This window comes from Malaclemys terrapin, chromosome 7, assembly GCF_027887155.1.
Source record: "Malaclemys terrapin pileata isolate rMalTer1 chromosome 7, rMalTer1.hap1, whole genome shotgun sequence".
NCBI lineage: Eukaryota > Metazoa > Chordata > Testudines > Emydidae > Malaclemys > Malaclemys terrapin.
In genome coordinates, this window is record NC_071511.1 from 61,615,169 (window position 1) to 61,639,359 (window position 24,191).

Genomic DNA, 24,191 nt, shown 5'->3' on the forward strand with positions numbered 1-24,191 from the left:
ACCTCCTGCCCGCCGGCAGCCCCACCAATCAGTGCCTCCCACTCCCGCCCCATGCCTCCCGACTACTGCAATCAGCTGTTACATGGTGCGCAGGAGGGTCTGGTGGGGAGGGGGGGAGAGCAAGGACATGGCAGGCTCAGGGGAAGGGGTGGAGTGGGGCCAGGGCCTGGGCAGAGCAGGCGGTTGAGCACTGAGCACTCCCCGGCACATTGGAAAGTTAGCATCTATAGCTCCAGCCCTGGAGTCAGCGCCTATGCAAGGAGCTGCATATTAACCTCTGAAGAGCCACATGTGGCTCCAGAGCCACAGGTTGTCCACCCCTGGTTGCAGAGAAAAGCCGGGGGTGGGTGGAGGGAACAGGTATAAACCGGGGCTTAAAGACAAACATTTTTTCAAAAAGAAACAAAAGAACAACCAACATTTATCATTGTTTTACAAAACACATGATCCTCAAGCCAATCTCATGATATTCTGAGGCCTGATTAAGGGGTTTGGAACATCTGGAGTTGCTGATGCTGTTGTCAGAGGCAGATCACACATTGTGTATGGGCCCTGGATCCCTTTGTCTGTTTCGGACCTGGCGGCAGGTTGCTCGGCAATGCGATGCCATCTCTGACATCTCTTTCCTTTCCCCCAGCGTCCGACACACTTTCTCCTCATTGATGAGACATCTTCTCAGAGCCTGGATTGGTTGAGGCCTTCTCTGTCTCACACTCCCACATACCTGGGAGATTGGAGAAGAATTGTTGGTGCTTGGTCTGTTACTCCCTGATGGGTTTTTCACTCTACCCTGTATTGGTTGTCGTGTTCTCCCCTCCTGTTACGGGTGTATTTTACTCTCCTCCACAAGGGGGTGTTTAAACCCTCCCTGAATATCAGGTACTATTTTTACTCCCCTATCAACCAGGGGGGTTTATTCTCCCACCTCCTTCACCCATGTGACAGAGGAAGTTTAAAAAAAAATCCCAGTAAGGGGGGGAAGGAGAAGAAAAAGAAAACCAAAAATGAGTGGGAGTTTATTAAAACACCCATATTTATGGGGTGTGAAAATATGGGGCTTGGTTTGGGTTGTTTAAAATAACCCTCTTGGTATGGAGGGGAACCCATATAGGGGGGCAAGTGACAGAATCCCAGCATGAGGGGAGGGTTAGGGTTAGGGTACAGAATGCCTACCTATATGGCAAGGAGTGTAACACCCTGAACTGGTATCCGGGGTGCATGTACAAATATCTAAGTATGTGGGTGGGTACGTAAAAGCAATCTTGGACTGGAGAAATTAACCAAGACACCGGGGATAGGCAGGACAGCTCAGTGGTTAGGGCACTAGCCAGAGACTTGGGTCTGAGTCCCTGCTTTCTCCCAGACTCCCTGTGTGACCTGGGACAAGCACTTAGTCTCTCTGGTCCAGCTTCTCCAAGAGATTTAGGCACCTTACTCCCATGATGTCAATGGGAATTAGGCACCTACTTACCTTTGAGGATCTGGGCCTCAGTTTCCCCTCTGTACAATGGGGGTAATAGCACTGTCCTACCTCCCCGAGGTGTGTGCGGACCAGTGCCCTGAGCATCGGGGAGAGCTGGGATACTGAAGTAATGGGGGCCAGGGAAGATTTGTATGAGGGGTGTGGGGGGGAGGGGGCAGTTAAAACCTCTATGTGGGGGGAGGGGTGTTAAACACAGCCCCTGTATGAGAGCGAGTGACTAGGCTCCCTCTGTGGGGTGGGCTAAGCTCCGTTCAGTTCTGTGAGGCTTTGCCAGCTGTCCCTGTGTTACCAGCATGCAAGGGAAAACGCCCCCTTTGGCACAGACCAGCACAAATTACTGCCCTCCTGGAGCAAGCAGGACTGCAGTGCTGGAGGGGATTGGGCTGACACGCTGCCCACAGACAACAACGCCCGTTCCCCCATGGCTCTGACTCCCTTCTGCACTCAGTCCTGTCCCTGCACTGGGTTCTTTATTCCTGCACGGCTTGGCAGACATGGTGAGCGTCCCCTGAACGACCCCACCGTCCTTCCAGTGGTAGGTGCTGACCTCCTGAAGGCTGGAAGGGAAACACATGAAATTTGTGCAGTAATTTATATTGGGGCTCGTGTGATTTGTAGTCGCTAACGACAGTGCTGCAGGCTCTTGCCTCAGTGCATTAAGACGCACCAGTCAAATAAATAGATAGCAGCTTTATAGGACACATGCCATCCATCCACGTCTGCAGAGCATTAACTAAAACTCCCAGCATGCACTGGGTCTCATGTAAAATCTGGAGCGGCTCAAGGCGGGGGAGGTGAAATAAGGGAATAGTATAAATTCTGGAAAAGTTCCCAGGTTTTGAGATGGGCTCAGCTGCACAGCCAGGCTGTGGGTCCTGACTGGAATTTCCAACCCCCACTCCAGCCCCGGCTCCCAGGGGCTCAGGCTTGGTCCCTTCCTTATCTATTTGTCTCTTTCACCCCCTTCCCATTCCTCACCACATTCTCCCCACTTAGTGACCAGCTTAGATACCGTGTCCAGGATGACATCTTCCCTTCACGTCTTATTAACCCTTTCATGCAGGTCTCTCTAAAGATCTCCTTCCCCTCAAGGCCTGTACCTTGTCCCCACCCTCCCGGACCTCTCTGTTGCTTTGGAACATCATAAATGATTTGGAGAAAGGGGTAAACAGTGAGATGGCAAAGTTTGCAGACGATACAAAATTATTCAAGATAGTTAAGTCCAAAGCTGACTGTGAAGAGTTCCACAAAGCTGGGTGACTGGGCAACAAAATGGCAAATGAAATTCAGTGTTGATAATTGCAAAGAATTGCTCATTGGAAAACATAATCCCAACTATACATACAATATGATGGGGGTCTAGCTTAGCTGTTACAACCCTGACTCCATTGAAGTCAATGGCAAATCTCCCATTGACTTGGCTGGAGATAGGATTTCGCCCAGTGTCTCCCTGAGTCTGATCCTACAAGCTCAACTCTGCCAGGCAGCGCTCCCGTCACTACAAACAGGACACATAGCGGCACTGCCAGGAGACATTGGGTGTGTGGAGACATTGATTTTGATGCCTTAACTGACTCCATTGGAACAGCAGGCATTACCTCCATGTCCAGAGAGCAGTGAATGTTCTCCTGGCCCTTGGTGCTCCCATGTGCTGATAGCATGTCGTGCTCTGGCACCCCGACATTAGACAACATGTTTCCCAGGCAGAGTATAATTTGCCTATATATGTTTGTTGTTCTTTTAAACATCCTGTGAATGAATAAAAGTAAAGGGACCTGGACTGAGAGGGGCCTAGCCCCAGATCTAAACTCCCCACACCTTAGAGAAGTGCAGATCCAGAAAAATAATGACGCTTTAAAATCTCTCAGCATTCTGCTGTCTGCAGAGTCAGGCAGCCATCTCGTGTTGAGTTCAGTCCGAGCCTGTGTGAGCTCAGGGAAACTTAATTTGAGACTGGGAAATTACCAGAACAAGAAAGAACCAATGTAAATGCCCTTCTGACTGTTTGTGTGCGGGGGAAAAACATATCATTTACTAATGTGAAACAAGTGCAAATTTCATTTGGGTATAAATTTTATTAAGAAAATTATAAGTGCATACACATTTACCAAAAGTCATAATATAGATATAAAAAGTGTTTATTTTCAAAATAACTATATGAAAAGGAATTATTTTAAAAAGCACAAATGTATATAATATCTCCATAAAGCTGCCTTTCAGAAAAACTTTTTCACATTATCTGGGAAGTGTTTTTTTTTCCTCAATAACAATACAAAATACAGTATTCACCACATTCTTACAACACTGATTTCTCAATGATCAGAGGTTGGAGGGTGCATGCAGCCCTTCCATGGTGATGTATATGCCTTCTTCTCTGGGGTCAATGAAGATCCGGATTTGCAAACAAGGCTATTATGTAATTGGATGGTGGTAAAGGTTAAGTTTGTATTTTGGTATGAGTACTGACAAGTGCCTATATGCTGTAATTGACATAGATCAGTACAAGTTTTCAGAGAAGAGGGGATCGTCAAGATCCCAATAAAGGCAAAATAGCAACAAGAAATTATAGGAACTGCATATTCAATCAAATGTGTACATTCAACTCGGAATACAGCCTCCGTTGGAAAAGACCAACCACAGTCACCCTTGCTCAAATACCACACCGGTTAATAACACATTGAAAATTCACCCTTCACACTTTCTCAAGCAGGACTCAAATAAGACATCAACATCTAAAGCTACTACAGTTGTAAAGCTCATATAAACATGAGTATTGGCACAGTGATAAATACCAGATTTTCTTTCCTTTCTGGTTTTTAAACCTGGGATTCTATGGCTGTCACTTAGAACATAGCCACGCGTGAACATTTCACATTTGTGGAAAATGCTCTTTTGGCACCGTTTCAGTGTTATTTTTTTTTCTTCCTCTTCACATTCACGTGTGGCCAGCCCTGGCATTACTCCTGTATGCTCCTGCTTCCTTCCCCTGAATTTGTCTTTGGTCGACAGCCAAATGTAGAAAGCAAAACTTACCACGGATCCATGTCCGCGGAACCAGATTTATGAAACCGATGCACCGCAACTTGCTAACATCGCAGAGGGCCACAGGAATCATAAAATCATAGAGTCGTAGGCCTGGAAAGGACCTCGAGAGGTCATCTAGTCCAGTCTCCTGCACTCATGGCAGGGCTAAGTATTAGCTAGAAGTGGACCACAATTCAAGTATTAGTGCAAGAAGCTTTCAATTGTACAGGGATTGATTTCTCTAGTGTAAATTGCCTGTCTGTCATTTCTGTTTCCTGATTAACACTTCTGATGCAAATACTATAGAGCAAACAACAGAACCCTCAGAGACCCCAGCGAATAACTTGCCCATAAAATAGGTCATTAATGTTCCTTTCTTCCACAAAGCATCTACTTCTCTGCGTGACTGGGACAGCCCTCCAAGTGACCAATGCCCTTCCGTCCGGGTGATCGGTGCTGCTGCACCAGCCTTGCTGGCTGTTTTTGTCTCCAGCAGGGGGAAATTGCCATGCATGGCTTACAGTGGCTTTGCCTGTCTACACTAAGGTTTGCACCAGTTATGATAGCTGAAGGCAGGGAGACTGCATGGGGGAGAGCCAAATGCAGTGCTCTGAGCACTGACCCACTGAGGCCGGCTCTGTCACCCAGGAGGTCAGTCCTCACACTGAGGGCTGTTTAAAGGAGGTCGTCATGGAAGGCAGAACATGGTTTTGAGTTTTAAAGGGCCGCTGTTGTGGTAAATGCACCCCTCGAGTCAGAAAGCGAGATTTCAATCTAAACTGGATTCAATGGGAGCAGGATTTGAGCTGGTGCCCAGTTCAGACAACGTGCGTGAGGAGTCACTGTCCAGCAGGTGGGAGAGACAGATTATAATTCTGTGTTAGAATAGAAATTAATAGGCACTTTCTCCAAGACATCTTTAAAAACCTGGGGGTAACCCCTGCCTCTGATGCAGGTATGTACTCTCCAGCCATGTCACTGGCAACTGCAGACACCTATATCAGGAGGGAGTCTGGCCCCTAGGTGATAAAACACACAATGTGGAAGATGCACTAATCTATGGTTTTCTTGGTCACGTAAGCTCTTTTTGCCTTTACACAAATGACAGAGGGTCTGATCTTGCTCCGATTGAAATCAGCTGTAAAACTGCCATTGATGTCAGTGGTGCTGGATCCCTACTTCACAAATGCCTACAAAAGCGGGTGCACAAGACATAAAAGCACCAACGTAGTAGGAAAAAATGATGGACCAAATCACCCGCACTGTTTTCAGGCAGAGCTCCTGCTTGGTTTCTGCTTCAAAGCTGATGGGGCGACCTGGTGCCCACAGAAGCACATCCTGCACTAGCACGATCATTTTGTAGGGAGGAGAATACTTAGTTTGCCACAGTGACCAAAGTGGAAAATAAGACATCCCTGGGACAGACAGAATGGTCCTTTGGCATGTAAGTTACTTGCAACGGAAGAGAGTGCTTAGTATAGCAGCCCTTGCATGCCCAGAATACAAGCTCCACATAAAGGAGAAGATTCCTTCGGAAGAAACCCACCTAATACACAATGTTGGGTATCACACAGATATTTTGCTACTCGCGGTTTTCCCCATTTCTCAGTGCACAGAGTAACAAAGAGATTGCCCCGTCGCTGAGATACCTTTCCTCTACGTTTCCTATTTCATACATCTTTATATGTGGCTACAGAGCTGGGAAGAAATAACAGGCCTGCGGAGTTGCAGGAGGTGGCACATGTCTCCTGAGTGATACCTTGTTGCAAATGGAGCTATGGATACTAGATCGTTTCACCGGCAGACAGAGGCATCTCCGCCTGGGAACTGGGAACGTTTGCCTGCACGTACACTCGCAAAATCTCGCTCTACTGTGCAGACTTGGGCCAGCCCCAGTGTTGCTCTCCTGCCCTGTGTCCTGTCTCAGGTAGGGCTGCAGACAAGCTCTGGTTACAGAAATGGGAAAATGCATTGCTTTTTGTGCTGAGTCATTGGGAGCATAGGAACATAAGAATTACCCCATCAAATTGCACCTCACAGCTCCTGCTAGGTAAAAACTCTTGGATGCTGGCATGAACTTAACAGCGATTGCTAAATAATACAGGCAAGGAAAACGATATTATACTGTAGGGTTAGTCTAAATTCATCGCTGCCACCAGTGCTAGATGATAAACCAAACTACAAAAAGATTGTTTTTTCAAAAAAACAAACACATTACTCCATAAAATTGTACTGTGAAAGCAAGCCAATTTGTGCAAAAAAAAGAGAAAAGCCTTTGGAAATGCATGAAGCCTTGCCTTTGTGCTGCATGATAACAGTGAAATGCATTCATTCCCTAATACTGGTTATCTGCTCTCTGGGTCCTACAGTAAGAAATCCTGTAGACGGCTTACAATGCTTGCCTCTTACATCTTGAACCTCCTGTTGATGAAGAACAAAGTGAAATACTATTAAGGTTTCTTTCAGTGGATAAGAGCTTAGTTATCAGGCCTAGTCACATAAGGGCTGCCACTACATTGTGTGTCAAGACAAAAGCAAAGGCAGTTTGGCTGCGTGGTGCCTGAGGGAGGAGCTCTTGAGACCCTGAAGCCTGAGCCCAGCATTGGTGGTTATTTTTGCAGGTAATGCTGATCATAGTTAGTAAAGTGTCCAGCGCTAAGCAGGAAAAGGGCTACTTAGGAGGCTCATTCTGGACCTTGAAGCCTGAGCAAGGAACGCTGCTGCGCACAGAGATGCAGCAAAAACGAATGGGGGAAGTGGAGATAGTGCAGGGTTAAAATATGATCAGAACTGGCCCGGGGAGCAAAATGCAAGGCACTGGGACAGCTCTGCAAAGGGGGATGGAGCGGAGAGCAAGGAGCAAAGGCAGTACAGCCAAGTCACGCTGCTCTTGTGCTGCACGGACGTACATCACCATTCCCTCATCTCTGAGCCACTGGGCGGAATCTAGCTCTGAAAGGGGACAGGCCAAGCCCTGCTCTGTTCAGCTCCCCTTGGACGTCAGAGCAGATGGCAGGCAGGTGTCTGCCTTCCCCTGGAGTTAGCTGGGAGTGACCATTTGCTTGGGGTCATTTGCTCAAGGAGAGGTGGTCCGTTACAGCCTGGTCCCTCAGATCCCAGGAGCTCACTGTGCTCTTTCTTTGGTGCATCTGAGGAGGATCAGCTTTGCAAATGGCTGTGGGTTAATATCAGGCTATTAAAAAAGCTTCAGACCCAACCCTACCCCAGCCAGCTGTGCAGAAGCACATTCTGTCCCTTGCTGTTACCTATCTGAGCAGATCAGCCTTTGTGTGATGAGACCCAATGACAAGAGCTGCTCTCAGCTCGCCGCGATCAGTAGCCTCGGACACTCATTTGAACCATGACAGTTACTAAAAGTTAAGCAATTTTCTTCTCTCAGAAAGACACAGAAGATCTTAAGTCCCATACCCTGCTCTCCCTAGCGCCGGAGATCTCAGGTCTGTGCATGCGGAGAGAGCAAAATATGGGAGCCAAGATCCACCATCCACAAGGGAGAGGAGAATGTTGCCCATCTGCATCACGACATGTACAATCCTCTGCCAAAATGTAGCTAATCACTCGGTCTAATCTAATAGTCCCAAGAAAACAGGTGGCTTTCCTTAATACCCAGAAACATGGCCAATGTAACAGTCTGTGCTGCACACCTACATTCAGGTTTTGTCATTTAAAACATCAATAACAAATCCACAGTTATTTATCTCTGTCACTTAGTTATCAGAAGGACAAAACTAAGCTCAAGACAGGGAGCCACAAGCAGCTGAATCCTTAGCCTGCCTCCGATTCTGGCTTGCTGCAGGGCTTGCTGTGCCTCGGTTTCCCCACCTGTGAAATGGGATGATAATACTTTCTCCATCTACCGACCTCATGCACTTATCCTGGGAATGAAGCAGCTAATGTCCATAGGGTGGCTCGGAAATACAAAGCACTGGTGAAGCACTAAGTATTTTCCTCTGTCGGGTGTTTTAAGTGGGATGAAACACGCTATAGGACATTAAAAGGTTTTGCATTTTTTAAATAACAAAGCTGAAATATGGTATTTCACGTCTTTGTGCACAGTGTTAATTAGCAAGTCCAGACTGTGTGAGTGCCCATTGGAGGCTCACTGGTGGTGCTAATATTTCTCCAACAAAGGGCCTGTGTTTTTAGAATATGCCATTATATAAAGGTGGGTCTCTTTTTAACAGTGTGAAATCCCCACCCTCTCCTGCTGGCAAGTGCTATCATAAGCAGGTGCTAATACACAGCACGCACAGGCCTTTCTTAGCACCCACGGCAGAGTGGGGAATAGTCAGACAAATCTGCCTTGTGACTTTCAAGCTGGGTTCTTTAAGCAGTTTTTGAACTGAAGAAAACGCATTACTTTAATCAGTGTAAATGCAACAAGGCCATTTGAAGAGTGTGAAAATGAGTCCTCTTTGACCATAATTTCTGAGACCCTGACAATCTTTTACTGTATGTATCCTTGCAACCCCGCTGGCAGGCAGGGCAGTGCTATAATCCCCATTGGGCAGGGCACACAGACTCAGCGACTTGCACAAGATCACAGAAGAAGGCTGCGATGGAGCAGGAATAGAACCTGGGTCTCTCCCAGACTAACGCCCTACCCACTGGGCCATCCTTGCCCTTTGGGAACTGGCACCACACAGTCAAATTGGGCCATGTGTCTCTTGGTGCTGCTATTTATTTAATAAGGATCATGAAGTGGTCTAACTCCAAAGAAAAATAGAGAGAGACAGCCATAGAAATTGGCTAGATACAAAGGGACTGATTTGCATTGACACCAAGACCCCTTTACACCACTCTGGCAAGGTAAAGTGGCCTTCAAGTGGGTATAAATTACAGTAACACCCACTTCCCGGCACTCACTGCCAAAGTGGGGTAAAGGAGCCTTAGTGTAAACCAGAACCAGGCCCAAAGTGTTCCAGTGACAAGCCATTTCCACATGATAAATAATCACCATCAGAATATTTCTACAGCATCTGGCATATAAGGATCTCAAAGCAATGTACAAGTACCAATTAATGGGGCTGACTACACTACACACCTCGTTCAGCAGTGTGATGGGTACGTGCAGCTGCATGCTGCATGAAAAGCAGACTGCGTCCACACCACAGCGTGTAGCTGCATGTGTCTGTGAAAGGCTGGGGCAGGAGGGCAGTCAATGGGGAAAGGCTGAGCACTCAGCACCCCCGAGGATCAGGCCATCAGTGGCTTGCCCGTGATCACACTGAAAGGCGGCAGCAAAGGCCCAGTGTGTGACACAATCACTGGAAGGGCTTTATAGAAGATCAGGAGATATGGACCATGACTTATTATCCTTAGTTGTTATTTACAAAGGAGGAACCGCTGCCACTAATTGATTGACAAGTGCTAGAACTAAGATTGCAGCCGGCCACAGGAGAGTTTGAAGTTTCCTTATTTCCCCCAGAAGACTCAAGAGGAATCTTTTTCTATTTTACTTTCCTCTCTCTTCCAGACCCACCAGCTTTCTTGTTTGTACCAGAGCGGCCAGCTGAGCTTAGAGAGCTCCAATATCTGAGGCTTAAGGAAGGGTTGGAGTCTAGGCTACACTAATGCTAGATGGATGGACAAGGTGCTTACTCTGCCCTCTCTTTCTTCTTGGATCTGCTAACTCCTAAAGGGCCCCATTTTTCAAATCTTTACTTGAGTGAGGAAGGAGGATTACCAGGGTTGAGCTGTAAATTATTACGGGAAGGGAATTACGGGTTGTTAGCAGTTTCAAGAAAGATATAATTTGTGCTGTGCCGATCAAAATGTATGTGAGATTAATAATGTCGACTAGCATGGTTACGCAGTAGTCTTTAAAGCCAGATAGAAGATCTGGGCTCCCAATTCCCAATGATGTTAATTAGGGCTGTTGATTAATTACAATTAACTCATGAGATTAACTCAAAAAAATAATCGCGATTAATCACAGTTTTAATTGTACTGTTAAACAATAGAATACCCATTGAAATTTATTAAATGTTTTGGATGTTTTTCTACATTTTCATATATATAGTATTCTGGTTTGTAATTGAAATCAAAGTGTATATTATTTTTATTACAAATATTTGCACTGTAAAAATGATAAACAAAAGAAATAGTATTTTTCAATTCACCTGATACAAGTACAATAATGCAATCCCTTTGTCGTGAAAGTGCAACTTACAAATGTAGAATTTTTTTTGTTACATAACTGCACTTAAAAACAAAACAATGTAAAATGTCAGAGCCTACAAGTCCACTCAGTCCTACTTCTTGTTCAGCCAATCTCTAAGACAAACAAGTTTGTTTACATTTACAGGAGATAATGCTGCCCACTTCTTGTCTACAATATCACCAGAAAGTGAGAACAGGCATTTGCATGGCACTTTTGCAGCTGGCATTGCAAGGTATTTACGTGCCAGATATGCTAAACATTCATATGCCCCTTCCATGCTTCGGCCAACATTCCAGAGGACATGCTTCCATGCTGATGACACTTATTAAAAAAATAATGCGTTAATTAAATTTGTGACTGAACACCTTGGGAGAGAATTGCATGTCTCCTGCTCTGGATTTTAACCACATTCTGCCATATATTTCATGTTATAGCTGTCTTAGATGGTGACCCAGCACATGCTGTTCATTTTAAGAACACTTTCACTGCAGATTTGATAAAACGCAAAGAAGGTACCAATGTGAGATTTCTAAAGATAGCTACAGCACTCGACCCAAGGTTTAAGAATCTGAAGTGCCTTCCAAAATCTGAGAGGGACGAGGTGTAGAGCATGTGTTCAGAAGTCTTAAAAGAGCAACACTCTGATGCAGAAACTACAGAACACGAACCACCAAAAAGAAAATAAAGTTTCTGTTGGTGGCATCTGACTCAGATAACGAAAATGAACATGCATCAGTCCACTCTGCTTTGGATTGTTATCGAGCAGAGCCCATCATCAGCATACACACGTGTCCCCTGGAATGGTGGCTGAAGCATGAAGGCACATATGAATCTTTAGCGCATCTGGGCACGTAAATATCTTGTGACGCTGGCTACAACAGTACCATGAAAACGCCTGTTCTCACTTTTAGGTGATATTGTAGACAAGAAGCAAACAGCATTATCTCCTGCAAATTGTAACCAAACTTGTTTGTCTGAGCGACTGGCTGAACAAGAAGTAGGACTGAGTGGACTTGCAGGCTCTAAAATTTTATATTGTTTTATTTTTGAATGCAGTTATTTTTGTACACAATTCTACATTTGTAAAAAGAAGAACAGGAGTACTTGTGGCACCTTAGAGACTAACAAATTTATTAGAGCATAAGCTTTCGTGGACTACAGCCCACTTCTTCGGATGCATATGCATCCGAAGAAGTGGGCGCATCCGAAGAAGTGGGCTGTAGTCCACGAAAGCTTATGCTCTAATAAATTTGTTAGTCTCTAAGGTGCCACAAGTACTCCTGTTCTTCTTTTTGCGGATACAGACTAACACGGCTGCTACTCTGAAACCTACATTTGTAAGTTCAACTTTCATGATAAAGAGATTGCACTACAGTATTTGTATTAGGTGAATTGAAAAATATTATTTATTTTGTTTTTTTACAGTGTAAATACCTGTAATCAAAAATGAATATAAAGTGAGCATTGTATACTTTGTATTCCGTGTTGTAATTGAAATCAATATATTTGAAAATATAGAAAACATCCAAAAATATTTAAATAAATGGTATTCTATTATTGTTTAACAGTGCGATTAATCGTGATTAATTTTTTTAATCGCTTGACAGCCCTAATGTTAATATATTCTACTGATGTCACATAATTGTGTATATTACATGAAGGTGCAATGAATATAAAGCAGTAATAAAGGGTAAGCAGAATTAGTGAGCAAAATGCTTTTCTACTGAAAACCATCCTGGATATTTCACTATCAAATCAAACCCATTCATTTTTCAAATCAAGTATTAGACTACTGTATTTGGAACACCTTCCGTCCCCCATAGCTGCAGGATCATAGCGCGGAAGAAACCTAAGCATTTAAGCACCGGCATAGAGTAAGCTTGACACATAAGTAAACCAAGTGAACTTTAAGCAATTTGCAAGAAACCCTTCTATAAAATGTATTAATTTTTTTCCAGAAAAAAAAATTCCCACATACAGCTGGGGGTTGTATCATGAAACAATTAGCCATTTTTATTGCTGGTGCAGAGAGGGTAATGTCACATTTGATACAATTTCAATACAAGTGAAAAAATATAATATATGGCTGATTGAAATTGATACTCTACATTAACATTTATAGATCTATAATTATTTATTTTACAGGCTGTTAGTAGTTTGGAGGGATATCAGTTTTTGAACTACCAACGTTTGCATGGCTTCAATTCAAATATATGACTTGTTTAATGAACTATAAATATATTCTGAAATACATGTAATTGAAAAAGTCAAAGCTGTGCACTAAAATATATCAAAAACATGCCCCATGGAAATATGACAGAGCGAGACCAGATCATCTATGGATGATCTTGGAGCATGGAAATTTCATGGGTGCCAGCGTTTCTGATTGGAACATGAAGATCATGCCACAATTGTAAGCTTAGTGGACACAAAACATATGCTTTAACTGAACCAAATTCTCATCTGTTACCCTGGTGTAAATCTGGAGTAAATCTACTGAATTCAATACAGCAGCTTCAGGATTACAGTAGGGTAAGTAAGATCAGAATCAGACCTGAGACCAGAATTAGGCCCTTTGTTCTCAATGGAGCAGACCCAGGTCTCCACTGATGTGAGAGCAGAAGGTGACCCAGGGTCATTACTTTGCAGGTTCAGCAAGGTACTTTAGCTCTTGTCTGTCTTTAAGGGGGCTACTCACGTGTTCCAAATTAGACAGATGCTTAAGTACCGTGCTGAACTTAGGCCTTAATGCAGCACAACGCTGCTTGACAGCAGGTGGAGCTACCTGTAGGTGAAAGGCCACATTCTGCTCTTAGCATTGCCTGTGCCGAACTCCAGTGCCACTCCAGTGCAGACAAGCTCTGTCCACATGGACTGAAGTTGGCCCAAGGACAACAGGACGGCACGCCGGAGGCAAAGGAAGGCACAGAGCAGGGCAGGGCTGGAATCGCTAGTGATTTGCGTAGTGGTTTCCATGCGCCCCACTCTCTGTAGCCTCACCCCAGTCCCAAAGGGGTTTGACTGCCTTTGGGGGAGGGTGCCCCCATCCCTGGCTATTGCGAAGCCCCCATGCCAGGAAGAATTCTTATTCCTGGCTCCTGAAAGCGCTTCAGAAAAGTAGAGGATGGAGTCTCTGCAATGCACCAGCCTACTCCTCCTCCTTTTCCCCTCTGATGCCCCTGACCCCTCCCTCCTTGAGGTGTCTCTTCCCCTCTGCAAATATCTGGATTCCAGCCCTGCCTCACACGGTGAAAAAAGCAGCAGCTGGGGTGGGATTCCGCATGGCTGAATGAGATGCAGAAAGGGGTGAGGGGTTCTGCGTGCACAGGGGACCTCGCTGCTCCAAAGGCCACTGCTGGCTGGTCCCTTGGCTGAGCCCTTCCCAAGCAGGGAGCTCCCTCCCCTCTTCCCTTGATTCATTTCCCATCTGAGGCAGGCTGCAAAGACCTGTTTGCACAGAAATGACTGACAGTCTCTGTTCTGTGCTCACTCACAACGGCAGCCAATTGACCTGGCTTCTAATGAGCCAGGCTGACTGGTGTGGGACCCTCAGCAGGAGAGCCACATTGCAATGCCATGAGGAAAAACAGGCCTGCTAATTCGCCAGGTGTGGCTGAATACCATCTGGCAGGAATGGAGAAGGTTTGTTAGCAATGGATGTTGCCTTGGCAAATTTTAATGGCAAAGGCATGATTTCTGCCTGCCAATCCCCACTAGCCGTCAGCTGCCGGTGCACACAGAACCCCAGCACAAAGAGGAGAAGGGGCTCCAGAGACACTTTACTAACAAAGATTCTGAGATACTTGTGGATTGTGTGGGAGAGGGGAATAAAGGAAGCATTTTCCTTGGGAGAACTGCTCTTTTAGAAAAGAGGGAAGCCCATTTTTGACTTGCTAGGATACCTCTTGCCCCAAATACTGACAAATATCTTAATATAAAGTATAAAAAATACTGTAAGCCACTGTTTTAATATACACTGGGTAAACTCAGATCCCATCTTCATAGCAATGCCTGATTTCACTGAGTACTTGGTCCATATGATTAAAGCCAGCCCTAAATGTCCTACCCTTTAAGCTCTCAGGGTGTGTTATCTGTAAGTCCGTATGTTTCTTGCCTTACTTGTTTAAAGCTTTCTCCAGATATTCCTGAATCCACTTTAACTTGGGATCAATGCATACTTGCTTACTGTTGTTCTTCAGCCTTGCGCTGTCAAAAGAAAGAGAAGAGTTGTGGTGTGAAGACAAGGGATAACATTGCACAAAAGGCCTCCTGGGCCAAAGTGTGCCCTCCATTCTACCTGCACACTTCTAGTGAAGACAATGGAACTGCACAAGCTTACACCAGATGTCAAATTCTGCTCTCAGCTTCACAAGGGTGAGTCTGGGGTAACCCCACTAACTTCACGGGAAATGCTCTGGATTTACACCAGTTTTAAGGGCTAGCATAATTCAGCCCCTCATCTGAATCTCATTTGTTGGCAGCTGTTGGGCTGCATGGGCGTGAATGAGGAAATAAATTGATTCTCCGGATTTTATTATTAGCTGCCATGTTGCTGCCATGTGGGAGCTGCATTTCATTTGGAAAGAACTGATGAGCATACACAGTCTCTGCAACAGACTAATTAACAAACACCTCTGAACATTGCCCGATGCTCAGCCCGACTCTGAACTTTCACCCAATTTTAGAACAGAAACCAAACTGGACTTTTGAGAGGCTCCAAAAGGTTCTTCTGTTCTTTTTTTTTTTTTTTGAATTCTCACATGAGTTTGAACTTCTGGCAGGGAAAGAACTGGAAACGCCAAGTTGCCAGAGAGGAACAGTCTCTCATGTGTTTTCCACTCGGCCCCGGAAGTGGAAGTTCCAGAAATCTCTTGAGAAAGCCTGTTCTCATGAAATTTCCAGCCTGGATTTGCTGACTCAGGAGGTTTAGATTACAAACGTTACAGATAAAGATCCAATCTTCTGGATGCTTATCTGAACTAAACTCCATCTCCCAGCCTCTGGAAATTCATCTGTCACTGGCTTCTGGGTTCAACTGGATGTGTCAGGTAGAAACAAGATATAGAGCACTTTATCCAGAACATGTAAAGCTCTGTAAAGCCAGGCGCTGATCCTTCAAAGTGCTGAGTACCTGTTCTGAGTGCTGAGGTCCCTCACCTCCAGCTGAGCGCAATGGGAGTTGAGGGCACCTGGCATCTGCAGGAGTTGCTCAACATCTTGCAGGATCAGGCCCATCAATGCCACATTAACAGCACTGGCAATATGTTGTCGAGGCATTACCACCTATTACTATGCATTGATGTAGACAGGCCAAATTCTCCTCTTCATTAAGGACTCATTCCTGCCAGGTACTGAGCACTTTGGCCTTGATCCAACAGAGCACTTAAGCACACGCTTAACTTGAAGCACCCGAGTCTCACTGACTTGGGCCAGACTGCTTAGCTGCTTAAGTAAAGCACATGCTTAAGAGCTATCTTGGATTGAAGCCAAAGTGCTCCACACCTGCAAGACTGAGGCCTTAATGTCTAATAAAAAGTAAGCCAATGAAAGAAGCCAGGGGATCTAAAATGTTGCTAGTTCTGCAGCCGTGTGAATACTCATGTACTGGTCGTACTGCTGCGGACCCGATCCTGCAGTCCTTCCGCCAATAGGGTTTCCATTGGGCCTGGTTCTGATCTCACTTATGCCAGTGTAAATCACTATACCAGTGTAAACCAAAATCAGTGAAGTTATAGCAGTGCAAAGTGTGAGCAGAGTCAGACTCATTGTCTTCACATGGGAACTGCAGTATTGGCCTTATACAGGAGAGTAACAAACTGAAAGCACAAACAACCACTCTCCATGCACAGAGTATTTAAAGATAAAGACCAGCTCCTATACAATTTGCTCAGGGAAAATTGCCCCTGACTTCAAAGGGAATTTGGCTTGGGGAAAAAAAACCACAGGATCACTTCATAAATCCATAATATGGGGTTCCAATTAGATGTTTCAGTCCTAAAAAATGATGGATTTCAAAGTAAACAGCTTTGATTACTTATTTAAAGTACTCACATCCACCATCCAGAACACATCATGCCACATAGCAACTGAATTCAATGTTTGGATAAAATCTGCTAAAATGAGATTTTTAGAAGTTAGCATTTATTTTGTTTTTTAATTTCTGTTGGGTCCAAGGGGCAGAATTCCCCAACATTCTGTGGCATTTGATTTTAGGATTCCATTTCGGGTACATCTCTTTTATGTCAAATTTTAAACAAGGGGGAGGGGGTTGGATCATCTGTTCTGTAGACCATAAACATATTCAGACCATGTCAGGGGGAAAGAAAACAGGTTTTTTCCATTTCAATACATCATGGTCTTTGCCATCTCTAATTACTTCGCTCTCATGTTAATCAAGAGAAAAATGCATATCACATCAAATCTCAAATTTCTGTCATTATGTTTAAACTACTTCAGATCATTCCAAATCCCCCCAAAGCCTTCCCAGTGGGTTTCTCTTGACTCTCACGATGTGTATTAGGCATTCCCAGAAGAACACAAATCCATGTACTTTAGTTGTTTAGATGCATGCCTCTCCGTTCCATCAAGTAGCAATCAGAGCTGGCGAAACACACAACACATCATGTTTATGCCATTTTCAGGAAGAGAAAATTATTTCTCAGTTTGGTCTGAATTGTCCATTGTCCTCCACCAAAATGAAAGGCGGGGTACATGCAGGAAACTGTGTGGGTAGGATATTTTTTTTAATATATATATTTTTACTTGAAAATAAATCTGACTAAATATGTGGATTTTTGAGAAATCACATGAAACCTCACAGGTTTTTGGCATGCAATAGTGGAGAGTTTTTTACAGCTCTGATGGTGCAATTTAAAAGGCCATGCAGAGATCTAGATCCACGGCAGAACTGTTGACAGTAGCAGGAACTGACAGCAGAGGATTGGACCTGATAATCAGGCCTCCCACAAGAGATGAGGCTAGTCAGCACTAGGGCTGCTGGGGAAATGATTTTTTTCCCCATGAAAATTTTCAACAAAAACTATTTTTTTTATGTTTACATTTTTATAATCTAAATTTGTCTTTGTTCTTTTTTTGGATTTTCGTTTTTTTGATGAAAACCCTCAAATTTCCATTGTGGTTTTTTTTCCTGCAAACTCCCCTCCCCCATCAATAAAAATTAATTCTTTTTTTCTGAAAACCGTTAAAAAGCCGTTTCCCGCTGAGGAAATGTGCTGACTGAAACTGTTCTACTTGCTCTGCTCCATACCTTGCAGAAGGTGCTGGGCCCCATGCAAATTCAAACCCAGGCTGGGGCAGTGCATGGAGACTGTGGCACCTTTTACAGAGGTTGGCGAAATCCTTCAGCTCCCTTCCTTGCTCAGCTTACCGTCTGAGGCCAAGGAAAGCCTTAAAAAGCACCCGGAGACTTACACAATCTGCAGCGAGCAATTCGGGGTGGTCAGGATTTTGAGGTGCTTGATGTTGGCTTTAGCCACGTTGCTCTCGTAGAACCTGCAGGGGCATCGGTAGGTCAGGCTGACGGGTTTCTCTGTGGGATGTAGAAATAGAGAGGACACACGTTACTTGTTCCTTCTTGGCAGTGGTGCCAACCTGCAGCCCAGTGGCACCTACAGTTCCTCTCCTAGATAGGCATGAAGAAAACATATAGATTAAGCGAGCCATGGAACAGCTGTGGCCTTGGAGCAGTGTGTCAAAACCCTCTCCCGTTCCCATCCAGGCCTTCTAATCCTTCTGCTTGTGATTTTAGAAGACAAAGGAAGGGGTGAGAAACTGGACCCTAAGAAATGGAGAAGAGATTAGAATAAGGAGCCACTCAATTGTCCTGAGTTGCTGCTGGTAATTAGATGAGATAAAGGATAGAAGAGTGAGGCACTTGTCTGCTCTGTTATTCTTGCCAAATGATTTTGACCTGAGGCCAGATTAGAAGGTAGGCAGCAGAAAGCCAGGAATTCCAAGGAGTCCAAATCAAAACAAGGGGCTCTGCCCAGGTGCAAGCTCCTGTCTGGGAACTGATCCCATCATCTGAGGCAGCGTATGCCAGGGCCTTTGGGAGCTTTCCCAGGGTCCTGCCATACGGCCTGGCCTGTACTCACATTGCTGAGTGCCTGCTGGCAGAGGGCTGCTTCCAGACTAGGTACTCTGCAGCAGGAGACAGGGCATCAACAGTGTGGATTCAGATCCTTCTGAACTTCCTGCACATGACACAATCACAGCCATTCAGGACACCCGGTCATGAGTCATTCCATGCTCTACATGGCCCAATTCCATACTGCTAAAATCAATGGGTAGTTTGCCATCTACTTCAATGGGAGCAGGACCATATCTAGGCCCTGAACTTAAAATTCAGCAGCAGATTTGTATGCAGGACAGCCCAGCTCACTCTTGGGGCTGATCCTGACCTCTGTCCCCAGGCTGAGCTCCCACTGAGGTCTGGAGGGACTGCATTATCCAGCCCCCAGTGTGTACACAGCTGAAATTGTGACTCCTTCCTGAAACGTCTGCACACTATAACAGAGTCGGGGGCAGCATCTCTGGGGCCTTGGGACTTTCATAGGATTTCAAACCGTTTCCCGTTGGACAGTTGTTCAGTTGCTGGTTGTGAGCTCTTTGAGGGAAGCTGATCCATGAAGTTTGGCGCAGGATCTGGGTTCAGATCCAAATTTCCCAGCGCAGCGTCTGAAGGAGTTTTGGATCCAGTGTTGCCTTCCACATCTCTGTTTGTTTTGCTACACAGCACAGCTCAGTACCCAAACAAAGCTGCCCGTAAAGGCTATGGAACAGAAAGGGGCTTTGAATCCCATGCAAGCTGCAAGCTCCTTAAACTGCTGTCTGGGAAGGTCAAAAAAGAGGCAGCCAGTAAAACTGCACCTGATCTACAAACACTAGACACTGACTGATGTTCGTCTCCAGTTACCCTCAAACAAACCCTGGGGCACAATGCTGGGGGATGTCACCATTTCTCCAAGAAGGAAATTACAGGAAAATCCTTATCACAAGCAACCTTTATGAAAGATTGTGTGAGCCAGTGTCTGATCCCCACTGCAGAGCAATTGCAATTGCAGGGAAGAAATATCCCCTGACCTCAGCAGAATCCTCCAGTTTTACTCTGGTGGTTAGAATCTGGGCTGTGCATAATGACCATGGAGGCGGCTGTGTAGGGATTGTTGGTCAGTATCCATAGCATTTCTCCCATAGAGTGAATCAGGGTATTCTCCTGGACTAGATGTGACTATCTACTGACTAGTGATTTTATAACCCAAGGAACATATATATCAAAGTGAGGCCGCACAAGTCTTAAACCCACGCTCTTTTTGCATAGGCAGCATCTCATTACAGTGGGCATTGCAAAGAGCACTGGGGAGTGGGCAGCATGTGCATCAGGTCAGCTCTCCGCATCAGCCCTGGGAAGCCAGGGGACCTCTGCTTGCAGCTGCCCTGCTAGTGCTCCAGCCTAGAGAGGCAATGACTTCCCCAGAGCTCCCCCTCCCCAGTTCAGACGGACACACACTAGGGCTATGTCTCCACTGAGAAGAAGGCAGGTCTCTCCCAGGGGATCACTGAGGCAGGTAGCATTTTACCGGGATAGCTACAGTGCTTCAGAGATCTCATTAAAACACAAGCACCCGGCTCTGACCCACAGGATGCCTCTCCACCTGGAGGTGTAACTCCCCATCCCCATATCTGCTCTGATCCAGCTAGCAGGCTAAAAACGGGATGGAGGTGGAGCAGCACAAGACACCAAGCCCACCATCAGGGCGCCTCTCTGTTCTAAGCCCACTAGCAGATCAGAGCCGGTGCGGGTCCCACTGGCGCTGGAATTTACCCCTTCCAGCTCCACCCCTTGTTATCTCCCTGTAAAATCCTGAGCGGAGGCAAGGCCCTTAGGTGGCCAGGTGAGTCCAGGGTGATACCCCTGGGGCTGGCCGCACCTGGCTTATCCTGCAGTAAAACAGAGCCTCCACTCCACTGTGTTATTACAGAAGGAAAGCCAAAGGCTTGTCTACATGGGACAGCTGTACCAGTTACACCAGCACAACCACACACATATAGTTAAACCCAGCTAGCTCTCCATGTGGATTCTCTTATTCCAGGATACGGTGGCTTTCCCCTCTTTGGCTTAAATCCCTTCCAAACAGGTACAAGATAACATCCCCAAAAAGGCCTCTTATACTGGAATGAGTGTGTCCACACAGGAGTTACAGCAGTTTAAATTTCCACCTGAGTCTCTCATTTCCCCATGTAGACAAGCCCTGAAACCTTACGTATCCTGCCCTACAAACACACCTCTGTGAGGGGAAGACAACAGCACCTGCCGAGCCCACCATGTCTGCTTAGGCAATGGATGACGGGGAGTTTTGCCTGGGTAAGGACGGCAGGGGTTAACTCAAAGGGGCTATTTTACCAGGACACTGACTCATCTGCTGTAGCCAGCTTTCCACCGCGGATCAGAAACCAACTGAGAAAGCAGGCTGAGTGTGGAGGGGGCAATCACCCTCCACTTCCACTGCAAGGAGCAGTCCCTGGGACCCCTTTATCAGGCATTTCTCCCCCCACCCCCAGCACCACTCACCAGTGCTTCCCTGGGCTCCTGGCGGTCCCGGGGGCTTGGGACATCACTCCTATATAGAGGGTTTGGGGGCAGAGGGTTAAATATTGCTGTATTCAGCAGTTTCACACCATGATGAAATTGCTCCACTTTTAATAAAGTGAGATTGAGGGGCAAAGGTCTGCTCCTAACTCACTGTTTCCTTTATTTATTAATGCAATCCCTGACACGCACACACCCCTTAGTCTCTAAACCCACAAACTGTGATTCACCCGGAGAAGTCAGCACCTGCAAGGAACCTGCCTGGAGCTGCTGCCAGAGCAGAGAGGCCCCAAAAGAAAGCAGCATCCCCTTCCCAGGTATGCCGGGGGCGAGGGGCTGCAGGAGCCCACCGCAGCCAGGGCAGCTTGACACAGGGCTGTGCCGCTGTGAACCCATACCCATAGGAACAGTGAGATGGGTTCAGATGGTCACCATCCCTTGCTCAGTTTACCCAGGCTGCAGCCAGTTACAGTCTGCCCAGGAGTTACAGTCCAGATTGGGAGTGGGGGCAGAAGAGGTGAAATAGTGGGAGAGCTAAAATCTCTGCCTCCCAATGCCTAAACGGGGGGAGGGGGGGCACGCACATGTAAGCGAGTCCGGGGCTGCTAGGGCCCAATCCTGCACCCTTCAAGGCAATGGGATTTTTGCCATTGGAGGCAACCGGATCGGGCCCCTTGTCAATATCTTGGGAGTGAAACTAACACAGCGAAATCTCCCGCCTCCCTTTGGGTTTTCTTTCTAGTTCTGCGGAGGAAACCGATGGGGTGAATTCCTGCAGGAAGACTTTGGGCAGGGATCGTGCAAGTTACAAACAGCCGTTTGCTGGAACATATCCTAGCCTAGAAAAGGGACTTCATAGGCAAAGGAGTGAGAAACACGTGTGTGATCAGCAATCCATCTACCTAGAGAAAGATCCCGCGGGGTAGCAAAGGCTAATGAACAATAAGCAAAAAAACCCTTCACGCTCTGCCCCGAGAGACGGGGATTGGTTTTATTAATCTACATTTGAGAACAGTCCGCGTTTACATTTTCCTCCTCCTTAAATACAATTTTGCGCCTCTAAAATGTTGATCAGCTAGTGTCTAAACGCCCCCGGCGCTCAGTTAAGAGAATCCGAATTTATCCCGGGTAGGGTGTTATCTTTATACATCAGATTCATTTTCACGCCAAATAGATTTTGTAAAAAGCACATTCCCGATTTATCACACACAGAGATACGTGCTGCCACGATTGCGCTTAGGAGTTCTTCTCTCTCACGTCAATACAAACATTCAGGGACTTATATCTGAAAAAAGCAACAGAGGGTCCTGAGGCACCTTTAAGACTAACAGAAGTATTGGGAGCATAAGCTTTCGTGGGTAAGAACCTCACTTCTTCAGATGCAAGACGCATCTGAAGAAGTGAGGTTCTTACCCACGAAAGCTTATGCTCCCAATACTTCTGTTAGTCTTAAAGGTGCCACAGGACCCTCTGTTGCTTTTTACAGATTCAGACTAACACGGCTACCCCTCTGATACTTATATCTGAAAGGATCTGATCGCTGGAAGGACCCGGGTGGGTATCAAGGAGGCCGGTGTTTTGCTTGATTTCCCAAGGGCAGGGGCTATTTCATGGAAAACGTCCCATGAACTTAGCAGCAGCGATTAGTTCGCATTTGCAGCCTAATCGCATCTGGTCTGGGCGCACGGACAACCCCGAGGGGCGCACCAGGCTCGACATAGGTTTGCAGGCGGCCGGGTCAAGGCTCTCCGGAGCGCCACAAGACACAGGTGTAAAACCCGCAATCTGCACACCCGCCGCTGCACACCCAGACCCAGAGACACTCAACACACCACGTGCCACCCTCCAGCTGCCCCGGCTCGCCGCGCGCACCCAGGCCGGCAGCGCATGCCAGCCCCTACTAGCAAAGTTACCCGGTGCCCCCAAGATCCAACCCACAGCAGATCCCGGGGGGCGCCAGCTGTCTGGGCTGGAGCGGCCAAGAGCCGAGACATTTTCGTTTGTCTCCCGCTGCTCTCCAAAGGAGGGAGGTTTGGTCTCTCTGCTCCAGGGGAAGGAGTCCCACGGACAAGTGGCCGCCCGGTGCTGGCTGGGAGCAGACCCAGAGCTCCGCAGCTGCTAATGGGTAGCGTGGAGCTGCGCTCTGTTAGTTGGAGAAGGAGGTGTCGCTGTTGTGTAATTACAAACACCGCTAGGGCGGCTCTCGCTTTGCACCCAGAAACGCCTCGGCAGCCTGCCCGAGCAGCTCGCTCCGCTGGCACCCCAGTTCCCCGAGCCCTGCCGGGGGCTGCCGGTCCCTGCTCAGCGATCGCTGCGGCGCACGGGAGAGAGAAGGCGCACGGAAGGGCTGGGGACTGTCCGGGCCAGCGAGCTTTGTACACAACTGGACACCGCTGGGCAAGGACACGCGAGCAAATGCCCACGGGAGGCGGACGCCAAGTCCCAGCCGTGGCGAGACCCGCCCGTAGGGGTCGCTCCCAAACCCCGGGTTGCTGGTTTCTCCTTTCCAACGGAAACCTTGGCTCAGCAGTCGCTGTGGACCGGCCAGCTCCACAGACACGCACCCCCTAGAAGCCGGGGAAACGAGCTGCAAGTGGGCCGAGACTTCTACAAAGTTTCCCTCCCGTGGGCTGACAGCGCTCCTCCCGCCCGCCCCATGCCCCGATCCCAGCTCCAGCCCCACGGTGCCTGGGCAGACGGCTGCAATGCACGGGGGAAAGGCCGCCGCGACCCGGGGGGCTGGAGTGGAGCCATCGCACTTACCCTCCGAGGGGGAGAGAGAGAGCAGCAGACAAGTGAGCAGTGCTAGGGCTTTCCCGTTCATGCTGGCGAGGGGGGCGAGCTGGGAGTGAAAGTCCGGAGGCTGCTGCTGCCGGCTGAGCTCTGCTGAA

The 24,191-nt window shown here is 46.9% G+C and overlaps 1 protein-coding gene across 1 annotated transcript; it reads right to left on the reverse strand.

Annotated features, from left to right (window-relative positions):
* Positions 1-3,538: 3,538 nt before the first annotated feature.
* On the reverse strand, positions 3,539-24,191 carry CXCL12 (C-X-C motif chemokine ligand 12). The gene is made up of 4 exons (XM_054033546.1): positions 24,064-24,191; positions 18,123-18,240; positions 14,811-14,897; positions 3,539-6,928 (listed from the first exon to the last, which is right to left on the reverse strand). Exons 1-4 carry the CDS (start codon positions 24,122-24,124, stop codon positions 6,913-6,915), a joined length of 282 nt encoding a protein of 93 aa, XP_053889521.1. The 5' UTR covers positions 24,125-24,191; the 3' UTR covers positions 3,539-6,912.

What these genes read in the sequence shown, in the direction of transcription:
- CXCL12 (XM_054033546.1), bottom strand. Translation starts at nt 24,124, where the DNA reads ATGAACGGGAAAGCCCTAGCACTGCTCACTTGTCTGCTGCTCTCTCTC. An exon ending in CTCTCTCTCCCCCTCGGAGG is followed by an intron (nt 18,241 to 24,063) that starts GTAAGTGCGATG and finishes TACATCCCACAG; the next exon opens with AGAAACCCGTCAGCCTGACC. An exon ending in AATTGCTCGCTGCAGATTGT is followed by an intron (nt 14,898 to 18,122) that starts GTAAGTCTCCGG and finishes TTCTTTTGACAG; the next exon opens with CGCAAGGCTGAAGAACAACA.